General features: G+C 50.2%; 1 protein-coding gene across 1 annotated transcript in view; it reads left to right on the top strand.

Moving 5' to 3' along the window:
• Nucleotides 1-5,115, top strand: part of CSMD2 (CUB and Sushi multiple domains 2) — a 262,798-nt gene extending 257,683 nt beyond the window's left edge. Inside the window, exons 67-71 of the mRNA XM_051638216.1 lie at nt 350-462; nt 1,207-1,294; nt 2,412-2,550; nt 3,110-3,282; nt 3,701-5,115. Coding sequence (XP_051494176.1) covers nt 350-462; nt 1,207-1,294; nt 2,412-2,550; nt 3,110-3,269 — 500 coding nt within the window. The 3' untranslated portion in view covers nt 3,270-3,282; nt 3,701-5,115. The remainder of the gene's footprint in view (nt 1-349; nt 463-1,206; nt 1,295-2,411; nt 2,551-3,109; nt 3,283-3,700) is intronic.
• Nucleotides 5,116-12,067: the final 6,952 nt, after the last annotated feature.

Raw genomic sequence — 12,067 nt, 5'->3', positions numbered from 1 at the left:
CCATCATCCATTCCCTTGGTGCTGGGGTGGTGGACTGGTAGCAGGACAAACAAGATCAAATTACATGAGTGCCCCTTGTCCTTCCCCTCCATGAAGCACCAGGTTGTGACTGATCCAGCAACATCATCTAAACATTAACAACTGAGTCAGCTCCCATGTGCAAAATGTCTTTAATATCCTGAGGAGTGGATGTGGGATTGTGTGCTGGTCTGTCCCACTGGCAGGGTTGGTAGGAGGAGTTGTCCACTCTAAGTGGATGAGGTGATTTCTCCACTATCTCATGTAGAAAGCTAATTACTTAAAACTCAGAGTCATTGTGATCTAGTGATTAAAGCCACTTGTTTTTCAGGCATTTACAAGAAGGAAGATGTGCACTTACTCCTCCAGGTGTACCAGATAACAGGGCCAGTGGAGATCTTTGCCAACAAGTTCAAAACTGATAAATGGGCTCTAGATGGACACGTAAGTGCTCGGGCACCTCGTACACAAAGTGCACCCACACATCTCCTGCTGCTGCTGCCACAACCCCAGCTTTTCTCTCACTGAAGCTGAGGGAACAGCTCCCTTAGCTGGCAGCAGGATGAGGCTGCTGTCCTCCAGTGACCTGCTTGCTTGAAGGGGACACAGGGCATTCTTCCAGCACACAAGGTAACATGACGTGACAGTTGGCTCTTCCATGCTCCCTCGCAGCTGTATTGTTTTTTTACTGCCCTATAGTTCCAAACCTGTAACTCTCCCAGCTGTCACTGAAGGAGAAACCAACACAAAGAATTCCATTTTAACATTTTCTATCTGTTAAACATCGAGTGAGAAGAGCTAATCTGCCCTTCTGGTGTCAACTTCTCACCCCAGTCTCTGTGTCTGCCAGCTTCCCATGCCCTTCAGAGACCTGCTGGAGCTTAGAAGAAACGTGTCTGACTGACCCCTGGCCAGTTGTAGCCCAGAGCCTTTGCTGTCCCTGTTGAATCAGCAACAGGCTCTGTGGTTTAATGCAAACAAGATTCCCCCCCACCATTCCTTTGAGATGTGAGACTCTTCACAAGTTGTTGGGCAGTCAGACTTCTGAAAAAAATACTGTGATTTTCTGGAGAATTGAATCAAATTAACTCTGTGCCTGAACCTGAAAGAGACAGTGACAAGATGGGTGCTAAAAACCCCGGGAAGTGTTGAACAGATCCCTTGAGTTCACCTCTCCTGTCCTTGCAGGTCTCCTCAGAGTCGTCAAGTGGCACCTTTGTGTACCAGGGCTTTGTTCGTGGCAAAGGCTTCGGGCAGTTTGGCCTCCAGAGACTTGGTAACTGCTTTTTCCCCTTGATTGCTTCACCCTGTGATTGTGCTGGTAATGGAGGTTTTCAAGCAGGGAACATTTCGCCTCTCCTTGCCTTTATTTTTCAACCCTGATCTTTCTAGCTGGTTTTGAACCCTCATGTTGAACCTGCCCCTTTCCAGCTCCATCCCCACGTGTTGCTTATAAGGCATCTGGCAACCCCCAAACCAGCCACTGGGGTTGGGAAGTTGGGTGTCCTCAAGCCTCTGTATCCCAGCTGGTGGCAGCTGAAACAGCTTTTGTTCTATCACATTTGAGGTGTAGTGGAGTCAGGCTGAACAGGGAGGAGGGTCTCTTTCCCACCTTGCAGGCTGTTCCTTCCTCTCCTCCCATTCCTCCCTGTAGGTTGGATGCAGCAGCTCTGCCCTGGCTGGTGTTTAAACACAAAATACATTGAACACTGGGTATTCTGGCAAGAGCAACTAAACCCATCCTTAACTTGGATCACACAAGATTTGGGGGAGACAAATAACACAATAGCATCATTTGTAATTTAGAGTCAAAGTGAGGCATTTAAACAAACAGATTGTCGTTCAAAGACAGGGTTTGGAGGCACAGAGAACACCTGGACACTTCTTCTTCTCCAGGTTGCCAGATGTTGGACCTAAAAGCTCAAGTCCCACTGCTACCACTTTCAAAAGTCACAGAGGCACTTGAGAGCTTAGACAGCCCAGGGTCTAAGCTCCTAAATATCTCTTAAAATGTGGCTTGAGCTCTCCAATCTCTTTAGCATTTTTTGAATTTGACCTCGAAGTCTTGTCGCCTTTATAGGGAATTAGATGCTCATTATTGCAGCCTTTGAAAGTCTCCCTTAAAGCCTAACCTTAAGCATCCAAGTTTGAGCATTTTGGTAAGATAAATCTATGCACATCTCTCTTTAATTGCAGTTCTAAATAAACAATGATGTCTAAGCTAGACTGGACCCGCAAACGATTCTTCAATGCAGCTCAGAAGCTTTTGATTACCTTTTCCATCAACACTTGTAACCATCTTGTTCTGTCTTTGAAGATGCCACCTGTAACAGAAGCAAACCCCATTTCCCGCGGCACTGTGCTGAAATGTGTTTCCTTCTGCTGTGTTTCAGACATCAGCATGATGGAAAATGATCCAGAATCAATAGGACACCATTTTGCATCCAACAGCAGTTCTGTGGCAGCTGCCATTCTTGTGCCTTTCATAGCCCTGATTATTGCAGGGTTTGTGCTTTATCTCTACAAACACAGGTGGGTTTCAGGAGCGACGCCAGCAGGGGAAACAAATTGAGGGGCTGGTGGAAACGTTTGTGAGCTTGACTTCAAAGCACTCCCCCTAGACTTGGTTTCTCATTTGATTCAGAAGGTGAAAAAATAATGGAGAAGAATGCGTGGAGGGGCGAGGGTGTTAGGAGAGGAGGGTGTTGAGGGTTTTTATGGCCATTAGTAAGATCTGTTGCAACATTAGGTAGGATAAGACAAAGTGAATTTCATACTTCAGCATCCAAGCTGGCTTTGCACAGCTTGTGGGTTAGTTCTGTCTCCTGCTCAGTGCCTTGCTGTGGAAATGCTGCTGCTCTGCATGGTGCAGGCCAGCCCCTCTGCAGAGGGAGCAGCTCAGGGCAGAGCCCGGGGAGCTGCCAGTGCTACCAATCTAAAGTAAGACGTGTCTACAGATCCCTCTGCCTTACCCCCAGGGGTCTGCCCTCTTCAAAAGCAGCTTTTCCTTTCCCACTGACTTCCTGCCGTTCAGCTGGCGACAGCAGGAGTAGCCCTGACCTCTCTGGGTTTTCTCTCTGCCACCCTGCAGGAGAAGACCAAAAGTCCCGTTCAACGGCTACGCCGGCCACGAAAACACCAACGTCCGAGCGACGTTTGAAAACCCCATGTATGACAGGAACCTGCAGCCCACAGACATCATGGCCAACGAGACGGAGTTCACAGTCAGCACGGTCTGCACGGCCGTATAGCCCCTGCCCCGCGGTGAGTCGGTGGGGCAGGGCCTCCCCTCTCCTCCTGCTCCTCACTTCTCAAATGCTGCCTCCAAGCAGGGGTTCAGAGGAGCCCCCCGCGTGGTTCTGATTGCCCAGGAGATCCCTGCCAGACCCAAACCACTGTCCCCATCTGGGTGTCAGGGGCTCACAGCCAGCTGGGGCGGGACCTCCTGGGGACCAGGGGCAAAGCAAATCCAAACAGCAAACCCAGCAGCTTTAAAGTTTTACTGCACAGGCACAGAGGTCCCTTAATGTTGTAAACAGAAGCACCCCGTGGACCTGCAGAGTGCTTCTGGACCAAAACCTTTGCAGTTTGAGATAACAAACCTGTTTCAGGCTTTCCCAGCAGTTCTGTGTGTAATAACAACCTGTTACCTTCTCTGTCCCTTCCTTTCCCGTTGTCCCAGATTCCTCCCAGGGTCGGTGTCTAGTGGATGATTGTGTTTCACCTCACTGGTCTCCATCCATTCCCTCCCCGTCTCCCTCCTCCCAACCTTATTGAGGCTGTGGAGAAGCTGCTACACCTTGTTGGACTTTGTGTTAACTCCTGAGAGACTGCTGGCTTGTCCTCTGTTGTCCTCACCCACCCTCTCCATCCTGCCATGGATGTGAAGCCAACCAAAGGTCTGCTCCAGCACAGCTCCTCTCTCCCACCCCACTGGGGATCTCAGCTCAACATCAAGCCCTGGGGAATGGAGGACCTGGGAGGCGAGGTGATGGGAAGGCTTTCACAGCCTGCTCTTGGTTGCATGTTTCTGGAGGGGACACTGAGCTGTCTGGGGTCCCACCAGTTCCCCCTCACTCTTGGGAAGAGGTTGGACACCGGAGGCAAAAGCAGGTTGCACTGCACAAGGTGCTGACTGGGGCTGGTGGAAAATGCCTGAATGGGACAGGGTGGTGAGCACTGGTTTTGTTTGGTTTAGTGGGTTATCTCCTTGTTGTTTTTAATAACCCAGGGCTTTTGCAAGGAAGGGTTTTTCAAATGGGACCTTTTCAACGAGAAAAACAAAACTTCTCAGCCTTTTCTCCTCTTTCCTGGATTTAATTTTCCTTTGGGTGTTCTTGCTGGGTTTCTTCTGCCCGGTGTTCTCCTCAGGCAGCTCTCAGGGCTGGTGAGGAAACATCCCCCCATCTCTGGTCCTGTCCCAGCACTGCAGACTGTGGCTGTGCCCAAACCCCCCGAGCAGGAAACTGCTGACAGACACGAAGGGACAAAATCTGCTTTAAAAGGAACTCTAGCCAGTACCAGCTGCCCCCCCAGCAGCATTCAAAAGCCTTTGCCCTTTCCATATTGATCCTCCAAATGACAATGCAATAAGAGTTTTAATTTCTACCCAAAGCTGTTCCCTTTATTTCCCAGGGGCAGGAAGGCTGCCCGGGCTTTCATGAGAGCAGACAAGGCGCCTTGACATTTTTCCTCCCTTATTACAAGAGAATGATGCTTCTGTGATGACACTGTCCTCCTCTAATAAAGAGGAGAGCTGCTCTTGTTGACTTGGGGCTTTAGTCTGTTTGGTCTGAGTCCCTGTTTCTTAGGCCAGGCTGGAGTCAGGGAACTCAACGAGCTGCATCACCAGCTGGAAGGGAAGGAAGGGCAGGGCTGCTGGTGCAGAGCAGCGTGTGTCAGGGCAGCAGCAGCTTCTTACAGAAGACTTGAAAGGAAAACAGAATTAAAGCAAAAAGGGTGGTGTTTACATCCATTTAAGCACTGGCTTTCCCCTACCTAATGTCAGCTGAGGTTTTTGTCTAATGAAAACCACAGGGTAGGTTGGTTTGGGTTTGGTTTTTTTTCTGTTTTGTTTGTTCTTTTGCTCTGTGTGTGTATATAATATATTATTTTTTTTTACTACTGTCTCTTGTTCAGCACTTAGAGTAAGCAGCATTCTACAGCCTAGTTGCTGAACAGCCAGCCTGCCAAAAAAATGCCACCTCCCCAGAGCATGCAGAGTGCTCTGATCTATTCCTGAGAGGTGGGTGCATGTGTGAGCCAAGCCCCAGTCCAGGAGTCAACAAGACACTGCCTGCCCAGAGATGGGCACCCAGTGCTGGCCCATTCCAGAGCGTGCCCTGCAGCCAGGAGCACTCCAGCTCGTGCCAGTGCAAGGCAGGAGGAGGTGGCTTCATCTTCCAGCTGGTTGTGGCACTAAACTCCCGGGCAGGTCGGGTGGGCTGGCGGTGGTGCCTGCCCCTGCCTGTGCACCTCTGGCTCACAGGACATGGACCCCAGAGCAAGCTGAAGGGTGAGTGACAGGATGGGACCCTGACAGGGCTGAGGTGGCACTGGGGGCTGGGGCCAGGGCACCTCTCCCCTCCAGTTCATGGGTAGAGGTGGGAGCTGCCTCCCGTGACTGGGTGTTTCCCTGCTCCTTGGCTGGTCCCTGCTGCACGTCTGCTCTCCTGGCCCAGGTTTCATCCCATGGGTCCCTTCCATCCTCAATTACTCTGCAATTCGTGCCCTTGGCCAAACCCCCAGCCCATTCCCCAGCCCATCAAGCAGCCATGGGAGCAGATCCCAAGGGCAGCCCTGTTCCCAATTCCTGGTGCTCTGCTGCCCACGATCACCTGATCCTGGCTCCTCTTTCAGTATCCAGAACTCAAGGTGGGTAAAATGAACCCCAGAGATTTTAACACCCCATCAGGGAGGAGGGAGGCTCTGCTTTGACCAGACTTGCTGTTTTCAGCCCAGTAAGTACCATTTTCTGCCATTGCCCAAGCAACAAAGGAAGTGGAAGGGGTGTTGTCCCATTTTTTTGCAAGCTGGCTGGGACCTGGTCCATGACATTCTCCATTCTTGTGCCCAGAGGACTTGCATTATGTTTAAAAAAAAATAAAATAAATAAAAAAGTTAAAAGAAAAAAGGAAAACAAAAAAAAAAGAAAAAAGAAAAAAAGTAAAAAAAAATCCCTCTTTTGTACAGAGATATATTTTTATGAATCAAAAGTTTGTACAGTAAAAAAAAACACAATGTAAATGTTTTTTTCATTATTGTAGTAAACAGTAGTGGGAGATCAGCTTTTTTTTGTAAATGTAATAAAATGTATAAATATGGTTTACAGAAAAGTGTAAATATGTAATCTATACATACACTTGGCTTGTCTGCAGTATATACAGTTTAATTTATCTGTCTCTGTATATGAGGCTTTCCATGGTGTCCAGACATACCTTCCCGACTTTGAAAGCTATTTTAAATTTTTGAATTCAAATAAAATATAAATTTTTGCATTGCTTTTCTTACATTTTTCTGGTGCCTTTTTCCTGACCTGCCAAAGGTTTCTTCTAGGACCCTCTGGATGCCAACCTGCCCCCCCACACACACACACGTGTGCACGAGGATGGCAGCGTGAGCCTGACCCTCGTGCTCCAGCTGCTTGGATGCCCATCCTGGCTCTCATGGAGACACAGGAGCAGTCAATGATGGAGGATTCAGGAACTCAGGCAAGACCCCTTCCCCATCACAGGTTTTCCCTCCCCAAAGCCTGAGGTGCCTCCGGGTGGCAGCTCCAAGCCAGCCGTGGTTCCTGGCTGGCAGCAGGCTCATCCGTGGGGAGCTGAACCCACCCAACATCTGGCTGCCGACCCTTTGGGTGCTCTCCTCTCCCTCTGCACTGATGGGATGGGATGTTACTCCAGCTGTGGTCCCCCCTCTCCAGCAAGGAATGGATGCTGGCTGTGCCAGGGAGCTCCCAGACCCTCTCTCGTGGCAGATCAGCACAGCCCCTGGGAAACAGGGACTTCAGCAAAATCCTCGAAGAAACAAACAAAGCTCCTGAAATGGGGATTTGTTTCTCAACATCTCTACTGAAGAGAAGAAAAGGGCACAACTGCCCACAGTGAGATTAGCTCCTGGAACTGCCTGTCTTCATCCAGGCTTGGGGCTGAAGCCACATCATTGCTTTTTCAGTTGGAAATTAATTTGGCAGAGAATTTTCTGGTTGGGAAGGAACATGGAATATACCTTGCTAACTGTCTCCTGCCAGGCTTTCCAGGAGTGTTTGAGGGTTCTGAATTTTTCAGTGATAAATAGGTGCATTTCCTTTCTGCTTTCCTCAGTGGAGTTTTTGGACATGGTTCAGCTCTGTCCTGGATAAAGCCTCATCGTAGGGATTCCCATGCCTGTGGTTTTCCTACTGCAGTGTTGGCTCAGCCTGAACATTATCTTCTACAGTGTAGGGTTGGAGGCACTTTGCTGCAGCCCAGTCAGGAAGCATCTGATGGCTTCTGATCATAGAAGGGAGCCTGGAGCATCCCATGGATATCCCCGGGTCATGGGGCCTCAGTGCTCCCTCCACATCCAAGGTCAGGAGGTTGGGAATGATGCTGCTCAAGGTGACACCACCTGGGCCCCTGTTGCCCTCTAATCCCTTCTCCCCTCCTCCAGCTGGGACTCCAAATGAGGGATTTTGGAGCTTAAAAGCCAGTGCTGTAAAACGAGACATCTGCAACAGGGCAAAACTTCAGTCTCTTTAAACCCCAGAGGACGGCACAGGCAGACAACAAGTGAGTCCTTCAGTTGCTGCAGTCACCCCGGGAGAAAGAGCTTCATGCTCCTGCCAAAGCAGTGCAGTCCAGCAGCCCCTGGGACCACGTTAAAAAGCTGCTTGTTGTGTTTCTGCTCTTCCCATCTGAGATAGTCCCACTTCTCCACCTTGTCCTGGTTCCTCCCCAGCCCCCAGGGCAGGGCCAGGAGCATCCTCCTTGCTCAAGCCCAGTCCCACCTGCTCCAAGGAGTAGTTACTCAGAGCACTGAACTAATTCTCCTCTCCATGCAGAGTTGATTCTTTTGCTTCTCCCGCAGGTTTTTATCAGGCCCAGGCAGCTCTGCCAGGGGAGCCAGCACAGCAGTGCCCAGCGTGGATCCCCGAGGGGTGGGCGGTGGGATAACAGGGTCAGCAGAGCCCCCAGCCCCCACCTTCTCCTCCCCCCCAGCCCCGTGCTCCAGCATTTCTGCTCCAGGATGCCCCAATTTGCTTGAATTCAGTTGCTCTCCCTGCTGAACGCCTCCTCTCCCTCCCCTGCTGGTGACTGGCTGCAATTAGCTCGGATCTCGGTACTGATTGACAAAATTCCTTTTAAAAACAAGGGGTGTTACCGGGTCTTTGATGTCCTGCCTCTGCTCTGCCCACACCAGCTCCACTGAAGCTGGTTTGATGCTCTCTGTGGCTTTCACGTTGCCTTTGATTTGTCTCTTAGATCACAGGCACTTTATCTCCCTGGTTTCCTTCCCTTCTTGTCTGACCTCTGCAGGTTTGCTTGAAATAAGGTCGGCAGGAGGGTGGGAGGACAGAGATGAGTTTTTTTCAGGAGGTTTCAGGAGACTGTGCTGGAGTTTGGTGCAACCAGTTCCTGGCATGAGGAGCCCGAGATGTGTTTTGCTTTGAACTTTGGGGCAGCAATAATGCTCCTGTTGGATTTAAGAGAACTCTGATGGGGGATGGATGATCACCACCTCTTGGGGCTCCACAGAGCTTTGCCAATAGGTTATTGTTGGTCCTTTCTGCTTCTGGTTCCCAAGGGTGCCCTCCTTATTTGGGTCCTTTGGGGACAGGCTGCCTGGTCCTGGCTGCAGGCTCAGCTGGTGGGTTTTGGGGCTTCAGTGCTGCTGATAGAGGTGATAATTCTTGAGTTTCCAGGCACTGGACTTTGGCACTGGAGTCTTCTGCAAAGGGGTTCAGTGTTCTTTTGCAGGTACATCCTCTTGAAGTTCTTGCTGGCCTCCTCAACATGCAAACAGGGACCAAGGGGCTGCTCAGCCCTGGCTCCCAAAGCACTGGGCATGGTGGTGTCTTGGTTTGAGCTGGATGGGGACACAGTTTTCCATCTAACAACCAGCCCAGCCTGAGACAGTGACAGGCAGGGGGTGTGGGCACTGCCCTGATGCCCAGCAGTGTTGTACACAACCCACGGGCCTCTCCAGCTACTCCTGCTAAGTCAGCCAGTCATGAAGGAAAGGACAGAAAATGAAGGTGCCTGGAGAAGCCATTATCCCAGCAGGAGAGGACTGGGAAGCATCTCTCAGGCCTCCCAAACCCTGTGCAGACAGTCCCCTGAGAAGGAAATCACACTTAAGGCACATTGGCACATCTAACCTCTTCTCATTTAGCCAGCATTTACAGAGCTAATTAACAGCAATTTACATCAACGTTTTGTAAAGGAGTGATTAACTCTTCGGGGTGTCCCATACACACAGCCCCCTGGCTCCCTTTGCTTTTTTGGCAGAACTTGGCCTGAAGAAGGAAAATATTATGCTAATTATTTCAATTATCTAGAACAGCAACCCTGCCCCCCACCCTGCCCCAGCCTTGCTCTGCACAAGGACTCTGGTGGGACCAGGACCACACGTAGCTGCCCCATTCAGGAGCAGCAGCTCTCCCTGGCTGAGGTTGTGGCTCTGCCTCTTGCTCCATGAGCATTTTCCTCACCTCTGCCTCCATCCTGGTTACCCCATCCACAGGATCTGGCCCAGTGTGTCCCACCTGTGCTGGCTTGTGGTTCCACAGCACACGTAGCTTTGGGGTCAAACAATTCAGTGCTAAAGCTCTCGATGAATTTACTCCAAGCCATCTTGTCCAGGGAGACCAGCAGCTTCTTGGACATCCGTTCACACTGCCAGGGAATGCTTAACACAATTTAAACTTCAGGGAAAGGTTTCAATTTATTTTACTGGGATTTCAATTGGACCCTGGAGCTGAAATGTGTCCCTGTGCAGACCCTTTGCCCTGGACCTGAGCACTGCTCTAGCTCTGGGCTTGGTCAGTCCATGTAAGACATGGAGAGATGAAAAGGTTTTGTGGGTCAAATCTGTCTAATGACCACTTGCCTGTGAGATAAACTGCAGCCCTGATGGTGCCTAATAACTTAGGTAAGATTAATGTTAGATTGTTCCAGTTTTCCTCATCAATTTTTAAATTCCATTATAAGGATCCCACTTTGTACATCGCTCTCTCCTGGCTTGCTCCTGCTCTTTAGCTCCCCCAAATGAGAAATTTAAACTTATTCCTGAAAAAAACCCCACCAAAACCATAGAACAGCAGAGGTTGCACAGAGCTACTGTGTTGCTTGAGCGTTTATTGCTGGGAGGTGCTGGAGTATTTGAGAAGCTGGCAGGGCAGGGAGGGTTCCTGCAACCAGGTCTTGCTGGAGAACACAGGAGATGACACTGCTGGCAGTTGGGCTCTGACTCTCTTCCCAGCCCCTGCTTCCACAGCCCTGTCCCCTCTGCCTTAAAAAAAGTGTCTGTTCACAGACCAGGCAGGAGTAGAGCTAAGGAATAATTCACCAGGAGCCATTTACAGCTGATTGATCTCCCTTTCTCTTCCAGGAGAATACCCAGCAGCAGGTTGTAATTTCCTTTAATTCTTTCATTATTGAAGGGAGTTGACAAATATATTTCAGTCAGGATGAGGTCTGGCTCTCTGCTGGATTTCTTTACCAGCTGTGTTACCAAAGCAGGTGCTTTGCTGTGGCTGAGGCACCTTCACTGGGTGCTGCTTGCATGTCCTTACTGGGTCACTGCAAAACTACCCCCACAGCGAGTATCCCTGATGGACCATGATTGGAAAATGCTCCGTGAATTCCTCCTGATTCTCCCTGATAGTCAAAGTGAGTTAATGTCTGTTTCTTTCCTAATTCAAATGGCTCTTCCTGAAAACACACGTCAAGGCTGGGATCGTAAGTTGTTACGTGCAGGGAAACAGTTGATGGGGTTTGATGCTTGAGCGGCTGCTGAGCCTTGAGCCTGGAAAAACTGACTGTAAAGAGCCTCTAGAGCCAGTTTAGGGGGCAGATAAAGGCCCTTGTAAAAGTTACTGTGGTTATTTGGGAGGCTGTGGAAGTGAGGAGTGTGAGAGATGTGCCAAAGGGGTGCAGAGAGCTGGCAGCAAGGTGGGAAGCAGTTCCCAGGACTTGCTGGTGGTGGGTTATGCTGCATCTCCCTGAGCCTTGGGATAAACACACTTGGGTTTTATCTCCTGGGAAGATGCTGAGATTGTACAAATCCCTCCCACCCTCAGCTGCCCAGATGAGCAATTGAAAAATCCATCACAGGGGGCTGTTAGGAGAGCAGAAACAGCAGCAAATCTGCACCTAAATGAAAAACCCAAGTCTGACCTATTTTTGTACTATTTAAGGGAGGTTTTGCGCCCTGGGGGCAGGAGGGGTGCAGCAGCCAGGGTGCCTCTTTGCTGCAGAGCTGTTCCAAGCACTAACAGGAGAATTTATAGTTCGGTGCTAGGAGGGAAAATGCATAATTCATTTTCCAGACTTTGGAAGGCTAAAAAAAATGGGATGGGGGGGTGGTGGGGGGTGCTATTTCATTGGTACCTGCACTGTGAGTTGCAGACAAGGTCCCCCAGGCTGCCCGGGGGGTGCTGAGGGTGCAGGATGCATTTCCCTGCCAGGGAGCTGGGATGTGGCATCACCGGGCTGGAGTCTGGGGGGGCTGGGGTCTGTGTGTGCCTGGGAATCTTCAGCACCTGAAAATTCCATAGGGGAGGTGGGGGGGTGGGGAGTTGAAAAATAGCAGCTCTGAGCAGGATGGGCTTCACCTGCTGCCCTGGCAGGAGGTGGGCAGAGCCATCCCAGCCAGCCTCGTTAGCCAAATAGTGCCAAGTGCTTGGATTTAAGATGCTGCACGACAGGTAAGTGCTGTTAGTGTGTAAAAGAAGCTGGGTTAGTTATTCCAGTAAAGATAAAATTATTCCTCTTGTAGGCAGGTGAGATAATTAATCATTACCACCTTGCTGTTACAGTTATTATCCCGGGGCCTGCAGCCACTG

This window comes from Apus apus, chromosome 21, assembly GCF_020740795.1.
Source record: "Apus apus isolate bApuApu2 chromosome 21, bApuApu2.pri.cur, whole genome shotgun sequence".
NCBI classification, from domain to species: Eukaryota; Metazoa; Chordata; class Aves; order Apodiformes; family Apodidae; genus Apus; species Apus apus.
The sequence above is the reverse complement of the archived record's forward strand: the minus strand, read 5'-3'. Positions and strand labels throughout refer to the sequence as shown.